Consider the following 18,926-nt stretch of genomic DNA (forward strand, 5'->3'; position numbering starts at 1 on the left):
TTTTGGGTAGGATCCACTGATTGTTTTAAATTCATATCCATCCATTCATTCTTCATGTCATTTTTTTTGGTCAGTGGATAATTTAAAACTTTTAATTTGTCATTTAATTTCGTACCATCAGGGGCCGATGACCTAGATGTTAGGCCTTTTAAAACAACCAAGCATCATCATCATCATCATCATCAATTTGTAGGAGGGTCATCTGTTCTTCAACGTGAAACACACTCAGCCCCACTCGCTATGTTCCACCTTGTAATTATTTTTCAGCCAATCACAGCCTTGTAGATTTTTATTCGGCCAATCAAAATGAGAGGGTGTGTCCGGATTTAGTCCAGAACCCGCTCGAACCATCCCCTCGGGTATATAAGCTGCGGATTTTTCAAGCTACACTGTATTCTGATCACCGAATTTCTGAGAGTGTGTGTGTTAAGAGAGGAGGCGGTGCGCCTCATTGTTCGGCAGGCAGTACACCTGTCCAGGTAATGGCCACCAGTTTTATATTTCTGTAGCTATCTCCGCAGTCTTACACGAGGGTAAAGTTCTAATTTCTAACTACGTAACCACCTGTTTTCGAAAATGTAAACTTTCTTTCGGCTAATGTAAAATTTCATAAAGACTTCAATTGTAAATCGGGGATAGAGAGTGCGTTACCCTCTCGAGTTCCCCTTAAATTTATCTTGAGGTGACTACGATTTTGTAACTGTTTCTTTGTCTGTAATGCATTAAATGTACCTTTCATTCTAGTCACCTCAGTAGCTTGGGATTAGCCTCTGTATCATCGGGCCGCGAGCCCAGTTAGGATTTTATACTTGGTTTCCTAGGAGCGCCAGTGTACGCCTCCATACATTTTGTATTCGGGCCAGTAATTTAACCTGTTCTTCTTTCCATGAAGGCCCAGTAGTTTGGGTAATAGATACCCTGTAGATTGTAACGTTTTGTGTAATGTTGCCTTGAGCGGGCTGTAAACATTTGGGAGCCAGTCTCCTTTGTTGAATTCGGAGAGCTTGTAAACTCTTTCTGGTTTTTGTGTTATTTTGAGTGGGGCCCTTGGAAGGCCGTATTTGTAACCTATGGAGCAAAGTGCTCTTGAACATTTGCGATGTGGTAAATTTGTAAATTTGGAGCTGGAAGCTCAGCACTTGTAATTTCCAAACTGCTATTTGTACCTGTAACCTTGTTATTTCACTAAGTGAAAAGTTTGTTAAGTTTGAGATTTTAAAAGAAATATAAGCTTTATTTTTTTAAGTTTCAAGATAATCTTTGATATCGTAAATAGACTCATTCCAACCAGCACCTTCTTTCACCTTTCTCTGAACCACGGAAATTCCGTAACAACAACAACAATTATTATTATTATTATTATTATTATTATTATTATTATTATTATTATTATTATTATTATTATTATTATTATTATATTAATAATAATAATAATAATAATAATAATAATAATAATAATAATAATAATAATAATTGTTTTACGTGCCACTAACTACTCTTTTAAGGTTTTCGGAGACGCCGAGGTGCCGGAATTTAGTCCCGCAGGAGTTCTTTTACGTGCCAGTAAATCTACCGACACGAGGCTGACGTATTTGAGCACCTTCAAATACCACCGGACTGAGCCAGGATCGAACCTGCCAAGTTGGGGTCAGAAGGCCAGCGCCTCAACCGTCTGAGTCTCTCAGCCCGGCTATTATTATTATTATTATTATCATTATTATTATTATTATTATTATTATTATTATTATTATTATTATTATTATTATTATTATTATTATTATAGGTCTCATTTAAATTCGTTTAATCCGCCATGATTAATCATTACACCCGACGGTCATTTATGCGGACTATCAACCTCTCTAATCTCTGGGGCCGTATTACTTCAAATAACTACGCATGCAGCCCTCCTTCTCGTACGTACTATAACGGGGTACGATCCCTGCACTCAGTCTTACTCTGCCTACATCTCACGGGCTGACAATTCTATTTTCCAGTACCCGGACACTAACATTCTCTGTGTTTATCGTAGTTTCACATATTTCATAGTACCACATTATACTGTATTTCAACATAGCTTCACTATAAATATCCCTGATGCGGAATTTCTTCTTTCCTCATAGTTCAGAGTAATATTATTCACAGAGTTAACGTCTGATTCATATTCCACCGACGACATAGTACGATCTATTTCTTCATTATCTGCATGTTCTTCCTAACTTCCCCCTTCACACTTGATCTGTTTCTGAAGTCTCCACAAATGATCGTAGGGGTGTAACTTTATATTCTCATAATTTATGACAATCGTGAGTATGTAATTATCAGGTCTACGTGGTCCCAAACCAATAAGAGTTTTACCAGGCCGAGTCACGGCGGTATAACCGTTACATCAAGTACGGAGGAAACACAGTAATTTCAGCTTCTCCATTAGCTGAGAGGTTGGCAACCCGTCGGAAGGATATTTGATTGCTTTCAATTCTTGCAAAAATAAAAATATAAATAAATTAATAAATAATAAATAATAATAATAAAATGCAAGACCGTAACGGTATACATGACCCAATACTTGGAAGGAAGATGATGGTGATGATGATGAATTTTTACCATTATTTATAATTCATTAGCGCCGCAATTTAAACAATAGGTTTAGACCAATATTTAGCATTTATTATAACTGGCGGTAGCAATCTGACTCCTTAATTAACACAAAGTTACTTAACACATAATTTGGAACTCACTCAGAAAATTTAAGGTGTCACTAGCGATTGCTAGTCATCCTGGCATTTATCGATTTAAAATTCAAAGCTTAACACTGTTTATATTTGAATATAGTATTTTACATCCCGACAATTCAATCCCTTTATAATCACCGGCAAAATCTCGGCATCATGAATTCTTCCCAACAAATACATAATAAATCGAAACGAAAAACACTCGCGTTTCATGTGAATGGATTTCCCATAGAACACCATCAAATTTCACTCCACTTGTCATCAACTAACTGATATAAAAATAAGCAAACTATGAGTCAGTACAAACAACTACACAGTTCCATCAATATCGAGAAAAGCTCGAATCAACTAACACCATAAATCATGCATGAACTAAAACACTAAACCCAAACCTAATGTAGACTATTTACAACAAACAAATTTACTACTGAAATCTCACCCATTATTTACGTTACAAATTTTAAATCCGTCCGTCTAGCCTAAATTAATAATGGACTCGGGAAGCGATCCATTTGTTACATGAAGTAACCACATCTAAATGACACTGTTTCCCCTCTAATAATAGTAACATTCTCAAATAATTCACAAATTAGTACTCATCTATTTAGTTGGATCCTCGGCGGCATTTTACGAATGAGAGGCCCATTCCGGCCCTCATCCGTCTACTCCTGCATGGTGGCTGGTTTCAGGTCACAAATATACTTTACACTGAGGCGTTCAGCCATTATAAACACTGGTCTAATATTTAACACTAATGCATGGAAAATTCTCTTAACACGCAATTACACTGAGGTGCCTAAGACCCAAATTTTTAATTACACTGGTTATTTTTCGTATTTTTCCACACAGAAGACTGGGACACGTACGACATCGTGTTAAATATATCGCCCGGCGCGTTTCATGAATATCGATACGGCGCGTCCGAAATGTTATCAAGCAGCCTAATCCATTCCGCTCTTGATGGGTTCGTTGTTCCGGCGCTTACAGTCCTCCAATACAGGCTCAATAACGTCTGCTACAGTTTTTACTGACTGTTCATCGCACTGCTTGCTATTTTAGGCACTCAAACGTAGTTAAAGGAAGACTGTTCAGCACTCTAAGATAGATATCCGTTTCCTGACTTCGCTTCAATTCATTTCTCGTACCTCCGTCTCTTACCGTCTGCCTGAATTCAAATTCACAGTTTAGATAACAGTCAGCTCAGATCATAACAAGATCTGGATGAATTTAAAGATCGCTCGAATGCGGGGTGACTCTGGGACACGACTACTTCCCTCCGAATGTCAATGAGACGTCACTTCGCCCGAGACCGGAGTACGATTTAGAGTGTGTGGTTTGCTCCTTTCAACTGATGTCACGCCAATTGGCACTACACGTGGTTTAATGTGATCTAATATCGATCGTAGATCTCAGAGATATTAGCGGATATTTGTTCTCCACATTTCGCGGGCTAAACCACGCCCCTTCCCGGTCAATAGCGTTCGAGATGACCCATTTACGAGAACTTTACTCTTCAATTTATTAAACTTATAACTGATTCTTTTATGCACGACATCTAAAAAATCCTTGATTTAATTTAGGTAATTGCAATATTTAATTAATAATTAATTTCGGAAATAATTGCTGTTTCAATTCATTTCTGTCAAGCTGGTGTCTCTGGGTGGCCATATGACTTTCGTGATTGGGCGATAGCGGGCGGTTAATTCGATCTTCCTCCGTGACAACATAACGACACTTTTGCCCTGAAGCGCAGGGATCTCCGGCATACAGCTTCCGAGAATTACTGACGTAGTGGAAAGTTCTGCTTGACCAGCAATACATCGCTGCGTCCCTCACGTTATAACTAGGCCTTTCTCCTTACTGCTGTCCTTTCTCTTTTCTACCGAGCTCGATAGCTGCAGTCGCTTAAGTGCGGCTAGTATCCAGTATACGGGAGATAGTGTGTTCGAACCCCACGGTCGGCAGCCATGAAGATGGTTTTCTGTGGTTTCCCCATATTCACACCAGGCAAATACCGGGGCTGTACCTTAATTAAGGCCACGGCCACTTCCTTCCCACTCCTAGCCCCTTCCTGTCCCATCATCGCCATAAGACCTATCTGGGTCGGTGCGACGTAAAGCCACTTGTAAAGAAAAAACGACGTAATTGTTAGTACAGGAAAACGCCATTCCTAAAGATGGCGGCTGGATGGCTGTTGTAGTGTTCCTAGAGGACGTGCATGGGCAGCTTATCGCCATTTTTCGGACACCTACGAGTCTCTGTACCTCGATAAGTTCCACACCAATCATTAGAAAGTGAATCTCCTTGGTCTCCCTCTACTTGTCTTACCCTCCATGGCTGAGTAACCTGTCCTCATGCACATGATCCCACCAGCCATTGTTCCCACCTGCACGCACCACACAATCACGTACAGCGACATCTGATCGTAACTGCACCTTGTTACTTTGTCCTGCGAGAATACTTCATATCGTCCCTCGGGTTTCTTCCCTATTAACATCACTTTCGTTTGGAGATGCAGCACAGACCTACCTCCCCTTTAAGTAGCTTTCTACTCTGGCCGAGAACAACATTCAACAAGTTCTTGTCGCGTCACGTAGCCGCACTTTTCTGACTGGTCCTCTTGAGATACGAACTGTGATCATTGTTTTAACAGGAAGTACATCGGGACAGCCATCCTCTATGAGGACTAATCGTGTTGTGATTATGTTTTAAGAGGAAGTAGAACTGTAAAACCATCCCCTATTGACACTAAGGTGGTGATTATTGTTTTAAGAGGAAGTAGAACTGTAAAACCATCCCCTATTGACACTAAGGTGGTGATTATTGTTTTCAGAGGAAGTACAACAGTACAACCATTCTCTATTAACACTAATGGTGGTGATTACTGTTTGTTTAGATCACCGGCGACATTTACTCGGCGGTCTTCTCTTCAAGCATCTCCCAGAAGGCACCTTTCGTTGTTCCAGGTAGACATGTGCTGAAAACATGCTCAGTGACAATCTTATTGAATGATGTCTTTCAGGTTTAGTATACAAGCTACGGCGTCCATCTGTGGTGTAGATAATCATCAGACTGTCAACCTAACGTTGCACATAAGAGATGCAGGTGTCGAACTTTGCCAACGCTATGCAGTCCTCTGCGTGTTTCCTGCACCTCTGTACCACCCAGACATAACGCGGACGTTCAGTGAAGTCAGACGGGCTAGCCACCCGTGCAAAAGTGACCATTGCGTACTTCCCACGTTGACCTGGCTTTGCCAACGAGTGTGTACTGAATTCGAAAGGCATCATTCCCTGGGATTGTAAGTGAGCTTTTACACGGCCGCTTGCCACATAGCATTTCAGAGGTGCAGACTACATCTCCCTGGATGTTCAGAATCAAGGACAGGCATTTCATCCTACCTCAGATCTCCCGCCAGTGTTAGGTTGGCTCATTAGAGTGGTTTTCCATTTGGCGATGCGGTCGCCAAATCTCTACGGCAATTATGTGAAGTAAGAACAGTCATTCAGGATTTATACTGAATTATAAATATATTTAGTAGTATAATAAGCGGGTTCTGGCGCCACCGCCACCGCGGGCTCCCAGAGGCCACCTCCACCGCCACCGCACTGGGAGGCCCCCCCAGGGGCCTCCTCCACCGCCACCGGAGCCAGAGGCCTCTCAGAGGTCTCCTCCACCACCCGCGGGAAATTTGAATTTGTAAACAAAGCCACGTGCTTTTTGACAGCTGTCATCGACAACAACGCATCGCTAACCTCAGTACTGCCATCGTGACGGGTCTAAACCTCAGTAGTGCCAACTTAACCTAACTAGCGCGAGATTTGAATTGGTGAACAAATCCACGTGTTTTTGACAGCCACGTGCTTTTTGACAGACAACAACGCATCGCTAACCTCAGTACTGCCATCTTGACGGGCCTAAACCTCAGTAGTGGTGGCGGCAAATTCTACATGCTCTTGTTTCGAAACAAACTCACGCGCTTTTTTGACAACCGTCATCCGCCATCTTTAATCAACAGAGCACAGTGCTGCCCTCTTTAGCTAGATACCTTTGAAATGTGGTGGCAGCAAATTCCACGTGCTCTTGTTTGGAAACAAAGCCACGTGCTGTTTTGACAGCTGTCATCCGCCATCTTTAATCAACAGAGCACCGTGCTGCTATCATGCGGGCAATTTCATCAGCTGTCATCCGCCATCTTTAATCCACAGAACACCGTGCTGCCCTCTTTATAGCTACTACCTTAAGCATGTAGTAGCGGGCAATTTGAAAAGTTCTGTTAGCTATCATCCGCCATCTTTAATCAAGAGAGCACCGTGCTGCCATCTTTAGCTAGATACCTTTAAAATGTGGTGGCGGATAATTTGAAAAATGCTTTTTGACAGCAGCCATCTTTGAGCACCGTGCTACCCTCTATGTGGTGGCGGCAAATTCTACATGCTCTTTGTTTGGAAACAAACGCACGCGCTTTTTTTTGACAGCCATCATCCGCCATCTTTAAGCGATAGAGTACAGTGCTGCCCCCTTTGTTATGGCGGCAAATTCCACGTGCTCTTGTTTGGAAACAAAGCCACGTGCTTTTTTGACAGCTGTCATGCGCCATCTTTAATCAACAGAGCACCGTGCTGCTATCATGCGGGCAATTTCGTCAACTGTCATCCGCCATCTTTAATCCACAGAACACCGCGCTGCCCTCTTTAGCTAGATACCTTTGAAATGTGGTGGTAGACAATTCCACGTGACAGCAGCCATCTTTGAGCACAGTGCTGTCCTCTTTGTAGTGGCGGTAAATTCCACGTACTCTACAAACTCACGTGCTTTTTTCTGACAGCTATCATCCGCCATCCTGCATCACAAACCTCAGTGCTGCACTCTTTAGCTAGATACCTTTGAAATGTGGCGGCGGCAATTTGAAAAATTCTACATTCTCTTGTTTGGAAACAAACCTATGCGCTGTCATCCACCATCTTTAAACCACAGAACACCGTGCTGCCCTCTTGTGTCAGCTGTCATCCTCCATCTTTAAACTACAGAGCACCGTGCCGCACTCTTGCGTCAGCTGTCATCCGCCCAGCAATTCTCTTTCTATATAATAATTTCGTGTGGCTATTTCTAGCTAAGTGCAGTCTAAAAAAATAAATCCTAGTCTTGTTACATCAGGAAGGGTAACTGGCTAAATCCTGGTCTTTCAGCGTCAGGAAGGGCAACCGGCCATACCGTGAAACAATAGTGTATGATGTAAGAGGCTAGATACTGCTTTGAGCATCTAGCTGTAAAACCCCGATTCTCGTGTTAGAAAGGGCAACTAGTTGTAAAACAGATTCTTAATCCCAGTTCTTTGACGTCAGAAAGGGTACCGGTCGAAAACAATAGTGTATGATGTAAGAGGCTAGATACTGCCAGTTTTGTGTCAGGAAGGGCAACCAGTCGTAAAACAGATTCTTGTGATTTAAAATCTCGCGTCAGGAAGGGCAACCGGCCATACCGTGAAACAATAGTGTATGATGTAAGAGGCTAGATACTGCTTTGAGCATCTAGCTGTAAAACCCCGATTCTCGTGTTAAAAAGAGCAACTAGTTGTAAAACAGATTCTTAATCCCAGTTCTTTGACGTCAGGAAGGGCAACCGGTCGAAAACAATAGTGTATGATGTAAGAGGCTAGATACTGCTATTTAAAATCCTAGAAGGGCATTCAGTTGTAAAACAGATTCTTGTGATTTAAAATCTCACGTCAGGAAGGGCAACCGACCGTAAAACAATAGTGTATGATGTAAGAGGCTAGATACTGCTATTTAAAATCCTAGAAGGGTATCCTGTTGTAAAACAGATTCTTGGGATTTAAAATCTCGCGTCAGGAAGGGCAACCGGCCGTAAAACAGATACTTGCGATTTAAAATCTCATGTTGTGAAAGGGGGTACTCGGCTGTAAAACATATTTTTAATCCAGGTCCTGTTACGTTAGGAACTACATCTAGCTGTAAAACAGGAGCTCTAAACATTTACAGTGTTAAGCTTTAGTAGCATGCTATGGGTTACATTTTTTGTTCTACCGCATAGAACACTATCTTTGAAGTTGTATCGGCGCAGTCATTCAGAGCGAGGTGCGGAATGCATGTGTTGACTGAAATTGTACACGCATCTTCCGGCTGCACTAACCTTGAACGGGGACACTGCGTGCTGATAAGCCACTTGTAACTCACGGTACGTCTTCTTAGCTGTGTGTAGCATTTAGCTCGTATAAGTTCCTAACATAAAATATTATGATTGTACGGAGAGGTTAAAACACAGTACCAGCATATAGCCTACCCCTATCGAAAGAGCCTGCATGGCGCCGGCATGTAGGCTTCTCCTGTTGAAGGAGCCTGTACAAGGTTTAACACCCGCCATCAACAGCCCTTACTTAATACTGGCTTTCTTTGCACACCCTCGAAACTGCCTAAGAATGTGATATACTACCGTAGGGAGAGAGTAAAACTCGGTGCCAGCACATAGCCTACTCCTACCGAAGAAGCCTACACAAGGCTTATTGCCTCCATCCAACAGATGAATCATCCTCAACATCTTGTACTCACAATCAGTTTCGGGGAAGCCTGCACAAGGTTTAACGCCCCCCATCAACAGCCCTTACTTAATGCTGGCTTTTTGCACACCGCGCCTCTTAGATCATACACCATAGTTTTACGACCGGTTACCCTTCCTGACTAGGATTTTAAATCCAGTATACGCGATAAATTTGTTATAGCAGGTTTTATAACTAGATATCCCGGTACCGGCACATAGCCTACTCCTACCGAAGAAGCCTGCACACAGCTTAACGCCTCCATCCGACAGATGAATCACCATCAACGTCTTGTACTCACAATCATTTTCGAAGGAGTCTGCTCAAGGTTTAACGCCCCCTATCAACAGCCCTTACTTAATGCTGGCTTTTTTGCACACCCCGCCTCTTAGATCATACACCATAGTTTTACGACCGGTTACCCTTCCTGACTAGGATTTTAAATCGCAGTATACGCGATAAATTTGTTATAGCGGGTTTTATAACTAGATGTCCCGGTACCGGCACATAGCCTACTCTTACCGAAGAAGCCTGCAAGAGGCTTATCACCTCCATCCGACAAATGAATCACCCTCAACACTCTTGTACCCGCAATCATTCTCGCTACTTCGGAAGATAGCGGGTTCGAACTCCTACTGTTAGAAGCCGTAAAAAATAGCAAATGCTAGGCGAGGGGCCTGCGCGATCGTCATAACGTGTAATTACATGATCTAGCTAAATGTAGTATTAGTTCAATACCTTTACGTGCCTACAGGTAATTAATACCGCGGATGTAGCTTAGTACCCTCCCGTTTAAGTCCAGAGATCGAGGATCGCGCGCTAACTTTCCAAGGCTCGATCCGCTGCAGAACTCTTAAATTCTGACACCTCGGCATCAACAGCAGGTTCGATTCCGGCTTAAATACGTCAGCCTGCAGAACTCAGCGTAAGACCCTCAGGAGAGCTCTTGTTGCATAAACATTTCGTTCCGACTGTACCGCAAACGTCTGCAATTCTTGATATCCGCTTGGCAACAAGGAGCATATTTACTCACTGCAGTCTGCGTGAAGCGCTCACAGTTCTCTGTATGCGATTATTACGTGTACATCTCCCGTCTAAGTACTGTCTGCTGTGAATATTATTCTTCAGCCTTTATCTTAAGGTAAGCTAGAACTGTTAGTTACTGTTTGCAAAGCAACTTCTACGCTAGGTAATAGACATCTACATTCATATATGTTTGTTCTTTTCTTTTTTAGGTACCGTTCGAGTTACAGGCTTGAAAGTACGCATTTTATTCATCCGAGTGACAGTCTGCAGCACGTGCATTTTTAAGGTATGTTTTCGAACTTTGAGTTGTAAAGATAGCTAGGTTAGCTGATGTACCCTACACTACATTCATATATGTTTGTTCTTTTCTTTTTTAGGTAGAACTAGAATATTATCATTCGAGTTACAGGCTTGAAAGTACGCATTTTATTCATCCGAGTAACAGTTTGCAGCGCGAAGATTTTAAGGTATGTCTGACCTCTATACGTTGAAACTTGGTTTCTTCTGAACATCTTAACTTTAAGCTAATCATAAATAGTTGTTCTCTTCAATCCTCATGCTATAGACGAGGTTAATCTTATAATTTCAAACTCACAGCAATGTCCGACCTCTATACGTTGAAACTGGGTTTCTTCCGAACATCGTAACTTTAGTCTATTGATAAATAGTCGTTCTCTTCAATCCTCATACTATAGACGAGGTTAATTTTATAATTTCAAACACACACATAGCTATGTCTGACCTCAACAGGCTGAAACTTGGTTTCTTCTAAAACATCGTAACTTTAGTCTATTGATAAATAGTTATTTTCTTTAATATGCATGTCATAGAAGAGGTTAATCTTATAATTTCAAACTCACAGCAATGCCCGACCTCTATACGTTGAAACTTGGTTTCTTCCGAACATCGTAACTTTAAGCTAATCATAAATAGTTGTTCTCTTCAATCTTTCATGCTGTAGAAGATGTAAATCTTATAATTTCAAACTTACAGCAATGTCTGACCTGTACAGGTTCAAACTTGGTTTCTTCCGAACATAGCAACTTTAGTCTATTGATAAATAGTTGTTCTATTCAATCTTTCATGCTGTAGAAGAGGTTAATCTTATAATTTCAAACTCACAGCAATGTCTGACCTGTACAGGTTCAAACTTGGTTTCTTCTGAACATCGTAACTTAAGTCTATTGGTAAATAGTTATTTTCTTTAATCTGCATACGATAGAAGAGGTTAATCTTATAATTTCAAACTTACAGCAATGTCTAACCTCTATACGTTGAAACTTGGTTTCTCCCGAACGTTGTAACATTAGTCTAATGATATAGTTGTTCTCTTCAATCTTTCATGCTATAGAAGAGGTTAATCTTATAATTTCAAACTCACAGCTATGTCCGACCTCTATAGGTTGAAACTTGGTTTCTTCCGAACATCGCAACTTTACTCTATTGATAAATAGTTGTTCTCTTTAACCGACATGCTATAGAAGAGGTTAATCTTATAATTTCAAACTTTCAGCCATGCCTGTCCTCAATAGGTTGAAACTTGGTTTCTTCCGAACATCGTAACTTTAGTCTAATGATAAATAGTTATTCTTTTCAATCCTCATGCTATAGACGAGGTTAATTTTATAATTTCAAACACACATAGCTATGTCTGACCTCAACAGGCTGAAACTTGGTTTCTTCTAAAACATCGTAACTTTAGTCTATTGATAAATAGTTATTTTCTTTAATCTGCATGACATAGAAGAGGTTAATCTTATAATTTCAAACTCACAGCAATGTCCGACCTCTATACATTGAAACTTGGTTTATTCCGAACATCGTAACTTTAAGCTAATCATAAATAGTTGTTCTCTTCAATCCTCATGCTATAGACGAGGTTAATCTTATAATTTCAAACTCACAGCAATGTCCGACCTCTATACGTTGAAACTTGGTTTCTTCCGAACATCGTAACTTTAGTCTATTGATAAATAGTTGTTCTCTTCAATCCTCATGCTATAGACGAGGTTAATCTTATAATTTCAAACTCACAGCAATGTCTAACCTCTATAGGTTGAAACTTGGTTTCTTCCGAACATCGTAACTTTAGTCTATTGATAAATAGTTATTTTCGTTAATCTGCATGATATAGAAGAGGTTAATCTTATAATTTCAAACTTACAGCAATGTCTAATCTATATAGGTTGAAACTTGGTTTCTCCCGAACGTCGTAACATTAGTCTAATGATAAATAGTTGTTCTCTTCAATCTTTTATGCTATAGAAGAGGTTAATCTTATAATTTCAAACTCACAGCAATGTCTAACCTCTATAGGTTGAAACTTGGTTTCTTCCGAACATCGTAACTTTAGTCTATTGATAAATAGTTATTTTCTTTAATCTGCATGCTATAGAAGAGGTTAATCTTATAATTTCAAACTTACAGCAATGTCTAATCTATATAGGTTGAAACTTGGTTTCTCCCGAACGTCGTAACATTAGTCTAATGATAAATAGTTGTTCTCTTCAATCTTTCATGCTGTAGAAGAGTTTAATCTTATAATTTCAAACTCACAGCAATGTCTGACCTGTACAGGTTCAAACTTGGTTTCTTCCGAACATAGCAACTTTAGTCTATTGATAAATAGTTGTTCTCTTCAATCTTTCATGCTGTAGAAGAGGTTAATCTCATAATTTCAAACTTTCAGCAATGTCTGACCTCTATAGGTTGAAACTTGGTTTCTTCCGAACATCGTAACACTAGGCTAGCACACTTACCCTTTTATGTCCTATTATTACTATGTGTGATGCAAGTGCTAACGCTACATTTATATATTTGTTCCTTTTAGAAAAACCATGGAGAAGATTAACCAGCTAGGTCATATTTCATCTCCAACTACCAAGCCGCTAACAAGTCTACCGCTAAATGAGCAATTTAAAGTAATTTCACTACGAAGATTAAAAACGAAATTTGGAGAAAGGATTTTATGTGTCTGCAAAGACTTTCAAGTTTTTTTACCTAATAGATGTAGCGTGCTAACTGATTTAGAAATAGAAGAACTAAATCAACGTTCTATTTTCATTATATATCGCGGCATAGAGAACAAATCTTGTGTTATTGGTTTTACTGACGCGTAAAAGCATGTACATACAAGAATTACATCGAGAAAGCAAAAGTACGCAAACATCACTACAAGTAAAATCATTCATGATAAAACTAGTACATACAAGATGTAAATAAATACTGTGGAATTGGCATATTCTTTTATTTTAGATTAGGTATTACCTTCTCCTCCTACTCCTTCCTCTCGAAGAAGAATAAGAGCAAGAAAGAATATGTTGATTAAATTCGTAAGTATGTTATCGTCTAGCACAGTAAGTATGTTGAGAAGAGATTTTTTTCCTAAACAGTGCTTGATTCTAGTCTTGCAATGTAGTGTACTACAACATCGCACTATAGTATGTGTATATATGTTTTTTCGAACGGTAGTATGTATTCAAGTCTAAACTTGCACACTCTCGCTTTGCAATGCATGTTCGATAAAGATGTACCTTGGCAGAGTAAGTAAAGGAAGTTATACACATCAATTAATGTTCTGATCACATGTTAAAGTTAACAACATCGAGTACAGTGTTCGATTCTAGTCTTGTTATGTTTCAATCTGATTTTCTTAGAACAAAGGTATCCCCTAACATGTTCTAAATACATGTTGTATCGAGTACAGTGTTCGAATCTAGTCTTGATCACTTATCTAGTGTTTTGAACACATCAATTAATGTTCTGATCACATGTTAAGGTTAACAACATCGAGTGCAGTGTTCGAATCTAGTCTTGATCACTTATCTAGTGTTTTGAGCACATCAATTAATGTTCTGATTACATGTTAAGGTTAACAACATCGAGTGCAGTGTCGATTCTAGTCTTGCTATGTTTTAATCTCATTTCATGTTCTAATCACATGTTGAAGTTAACAACATCGAGTGCAGTGTTTGATTCTAGTCTTGTTATGTTTTACAATCTTGTTTTTTTTTGCAATGCATGTTCGATAGAGGTGTACCTTGAAAGAGTAGGAAGAGTTCGATTCTAGTCCTGCTATGTTTGAACCTGATTTAATGTTCTAATCACATGTTGAAGTTAACATCAAGTGCAGTGTTCGATTCTAGTCTTGATATGTTTTACAATCTTGCTTTTGCAATGCACGTTCGATAGAGATGTACCTTCACTGAGCTGGAAGAGCAGCTCAGTAAGTATGTTGAGAAGAGAATTTTTTGTTTTTCTAAACAGTGCTTGATTCTAGTCTCGCAATGCTGTGTTCTGCAACATCGAACTATAGTACGCGATTCTAGTTGTAATAGGTTTTAAACAGCAGTATGTGTTCAAGTCTAAAACTGCATCACTCCAGTTACGCGATATGTATAAAGGTATTCTCAAACATGTCGTATCGTGCTGTATTCTAGCCTTGATCACTTATCTAGTGTTTTGAACACATCAATTAATGTTCTGATCACATCTTAAGGTTAACAATATCGAGTGCAGTGTTCGATTCTAGTATTGCTATGTTTTAATGTTCTAATCACATGTTGAAGCTAAGCAAACAATAGCTATCTTACGCAAGCTATTCAAAACTGTAGTCTTGTTTTCTCTTAGAAAAATCGATGTTCTGATCATATGTTGTATCGAGTACAGTGTTCGATTATATTCTTAATCGCTTCTTTTTAAATTGTTCGCTACTACGATCAAGAGCACAGCACGGTGCTCTCAGATGGCAGATGTGGAATTTGCCGCCACCACATGTCGAAGAATAAAGATGCTAACACGATGCTCTCTTGGCAGCTTTTCAAATTGTCTACCACCACATATCAACTAAAGAGTGCGGCACGGCGCTCTCTTGATTAAAGATGGTGGATGACAGCTAACGAAATTTCCCCGCATGAGGGCAGCACGGTGCTCTGTTCATTAGAAGATGGCGGATGACAGCTAACGAAATTGCCCCGCATGAGGGCAGCACGGTGCTCTGTTCATTAAAGATGGCGGATGACAGCTGACGAAATTTCCCCGCATGAGGGCAGCACGGTGCTCTGTTCATTAAAGATGGTGGATGACAGCTAACGAAATTGCCCCGCATGAGGGCAGCACGGTGCTCTGTTCATTAAAGATGGCGGATGACAGCTAACGAAATTGCCCGCATGATAGCAGCATAGTGCTCTGTTGATTAAAGATGGTGGGTGACAGCTGTCAAAAGAGCATGTGGCTTTGTTTCCAAACAAGAGCACGTGGAATTTGCCGCCATAACAAAGAGGGCAGCACTGTACTCTGTTGCTTAAAGATGGCGGATGATGGCTGTCAAAAAAAAAGCGCGTGGGTTTGTTTCCAAACAAGAGCATGTAGAATTTGCCGCCACCACATAGAGGGTAGCACGGTGCTCAAAGATGGCTGCTGTCAAAATGCATTTTTCAAATTATCCGCCACCACATTTCAAAGGTATCTAGCTAAAGATGGCAGCACGGTGCTCTCTTGATTAAAGATGGCGGATGATAGCTAACAGAACTTTTCAAATTGCCCGCTACTACATGCTTAAGGTAGTAGCTATAAAGAGGGCAGCACGGTGTTCTGTGGATTAAAGATGGCGGATGACAGCTGATGAAATTGCCCGCATCATAGCAGCACGGTGCTCTGTTGATTAAAGATGGCGGATGACAGCTGTCCAAAAAGCACGTGGCTTTGTTTCCAAACAAGAGCACGTGGAATTTGCTGCCACCACATTTCAAATGTATCTAGCTAAAGAGGGCAGCACTGTGCTCTGTTGATTAAAGATGGCGGATGACGGTTGTCAAAAAAGCGCGTGAGTTTGTTTCGAAACAAGAGCATGTAGAATTTGCCGCCACCACATAGAGGGCAGCACGGTGCTAAAAGATGGCTGCTGTCACGTGGAATTGCCTGCCACCACATTTCAAAGGTATCTAGCTAAAGAGGGCAGCACGATGCTCAAAGATGGCTGCTGTCAAAAAGCATTTTTCAAATTATCCGCCACCACATTTCAAAGGTAAGTAGCTAAAGAGGGCAGCACTGTGCTCTATAGATTAAAGATGGCGGATGACAGCTGTCAAAAAAGCACGTGGATTTGTTTATCTCGAGCTAGTGAGGTTAAGTTGGTAGCACTAAGGTTTAGGCCCGCCAAGATGGCAGCACTGCGGATGACAGGTGACGAATTTGCAGCTACTGCGATAAAGAGGGCAGCACAGTGCTCTGTGGTTTAAAGATGGCGGATGACAGCTGTCAAAAAAGCACGTGGCTTTGTTTATCTCACGCTAGTTAGGTTAAGTTGGTACTACTGAGGTTTAGGCCCGTCAAGATGGCAGTACTGTGGTTAGCGATGCGTTGTTGTCTGTCAAAAAGCACGTGGCTGTCAAAAACACGTGGATTTGTTTACCAATTCAAATCTCGCGCTAGTTAGGTTAAGTTGGCACTACTGAGGTTTAGGCCCGTCAAGATGGCAGTACTGAGGTTAGCGATGCGTTGTTGTCGATGACAGCTGTCAAAAAGCACGTGGCTTTGTTTACAAATTCAAATTTCCCGCGGGTGGTGGAGGAGACCTCTGGGAGGCCTCTGGCTGCGGTGGCGGTGGAGGAGGCCCCTGGGGGGCCTCCCAGTGCGGTGGCGGTGGAGGTGGCCTCTGGGAGCCCGCTGTGGCGGTGGCGCCAGAACCCGCTTATTATACTACTATATTTCACAAGTGAAATTTCGACATGTTCTGCTGGAACACTGAAGTTTTCATTCAACATTAATCTGTTTGTACATTATTCAATGCAAGAAGTATTACATACTGAAAATATCTACCAAATGGTGACACAAGACTATCTCATGTCAGTGTAGGTTGTTATCACTGAACTTACCGACGGATGGGAAAACAACTTTCAGCTTGGCCTCTCCGTTTTTACCAACAAGCGTAGCTTCCCCCTTGATGCTGGATTTCCTGTTCGTTCTAAGAATAAGGAGATATTATTAATGGAGCTTTCAGTAACTTCTACTATACAATACTCTAAAACAAACTCTTAATCATTTATTTGGTATTGAATATCAACATTAAAGGAGATAAGGAAAAGAATATTGAAAAAATTATGAATTAGTACAGAAAACCTTGGAATATTAGTATTTAATTCTGAACACTAAATTCGACATGAATTAAGAAGGCCGCAAGTAATAGTGTTTGAACGTCAAAATCATAGGCATTCCACTAAAATAGTTGTGAATATCCAGGGCGCAAAATTACTGCACGTGGACGAAATTTAAATGACATAAATAATAGAATTATTCATGCCCAGATGAAATACTGCAATAAGAGGACAATTCTAACCACTAAAATCCTATCTAAGGAAGTGATAATGAAATTTCTTGTTTTTCCCCTTTTTGACTAGAAGCATTTTCAGAAGTTGTGTTGGAGACAAATGGAAAGAATGCTCTGGATGGCAAATATTACTAACGAGGGTGTGCTTACTAAGGTTGAGTGGGGTACTATATCCATCACGTGTATAGAGAATAGGGACCGGTGGTAAAAGGAAAGATAGAGTAGATGATAAGAAGAGGGGTATGCAACAGGGTAGTGAGAGGAAGAAAAGGGAGGAGGAAGGCGTCAGGGAAGTTAGGTAGACGAGGAGTGGACGGGTTATAATGAAGAGGGTAGAGTTTTGGCTCTGGTCTTGGGTGATTCAGTTGCCGGGCATGTGGGGAAAGTATGTGGAGGAAAGGGAACCAGGGTAGAATTCGGTTAAGGCAGATGTTGAGAAAAGTAGTAGGGAAGGAGGAGGATAAGGAGAAGGTGGTAATTTTACATGTTGGTACCAAGAACGTAAGGGAATCAGGAATAGGTATTGACATAGTTGGGGATGCTTGGGATCTGGTTATGGCAGCATGGAAGAAGTTTAAGGAAGAGGAGATTGTTAACAGTGGGATACTGTATAGGAGGGATACTGACTGGAAGGTGATTGTGGATTTAAATGAGACTATGGAGTGGGTATGTGGGAAACTGGGAGTGAGATTTGTAGACCCTAATGGGTGAGTAGGAGATAAGGATATAGGTCTACTTGATACGAGAACTTAGGAATTCAGAGGAAAGCAGCACTATTCGTTCTGGGTGGTTAGGAGTCGTGTTACAAACTTTGGGTGGGAAGACTTGGGAATCGAGATGTGGTATGTAACTTCAGATAGGGAGGTCCAACTTATCAATACAACATGTACCGTAATTAAAAAACTTACATACACATATCAAAAATAATAAAACAGGACACGTTTCGCCCTCCTATCTGGCATCTTCAGCTGTATGAAAAAGATTAAAATAACTCAAAAGCACTAGGCTACTTGGGTTGAGTTCTTAAAAATTCTTGAGAATACTTCTTTCTTGGAAATATCTTTGAACGGCAGACAGGAAGATGACTTCACCTGAAAGTTTCGTAAAAATGACACTAGAACAAGTGTATAAATAAGACTGATTATCACACGACTTATGAAGTCTCCTCGTGTCCCTGGTTGTGTAGGGCTGCAAATACACTATAGACAATACCAGACACTAAACTAAGAGACATGTTGAGAGTGGCGGCAGGATTGGAACTAGAAACTTATTGATGATTTCATTTTGT

The 18,926-nt window shown here is 40.7% G+C and overlaps 1 protein-coding gene across 1 annotated transcript in view; it reads right to left on the reverse strand.

The window, feature by feature from the left end:
* The window catches only part of LOC136882030 (apolipoprotein D), a 70,400-nt gene that overhangs the window by 12,319 nt on the left and 39,155 nt on the right, over positions 1-18,926 (reverse strand). The window contains exon 4 of the mRNA XM_067154535.2: positions 17,187-17,275. Within this exon, the coding sequence (XP_067010636.2) occupies positions 17,187-17,275 (89 nt within the window). The remainder of the gene's footprint in view (positions 1-17,186; positions 17,276-18,926) is intronic.

This window comes from Anabrus simplex, chromosome 10 (assembly GCF_040414725.1).
Source record: "Anabrus simplex isolate iqAnaSimp1 chromosome 10, ASM4041472v1, whole genome shotgun sequence".
In the NCBI taxonomy this organism is placed as follows: Eukaryota; Metazoa; Arthropoda; class Insecta; order Orthoptera; family Tettigoniidae; genus Anabrus; species Anabrus simplex.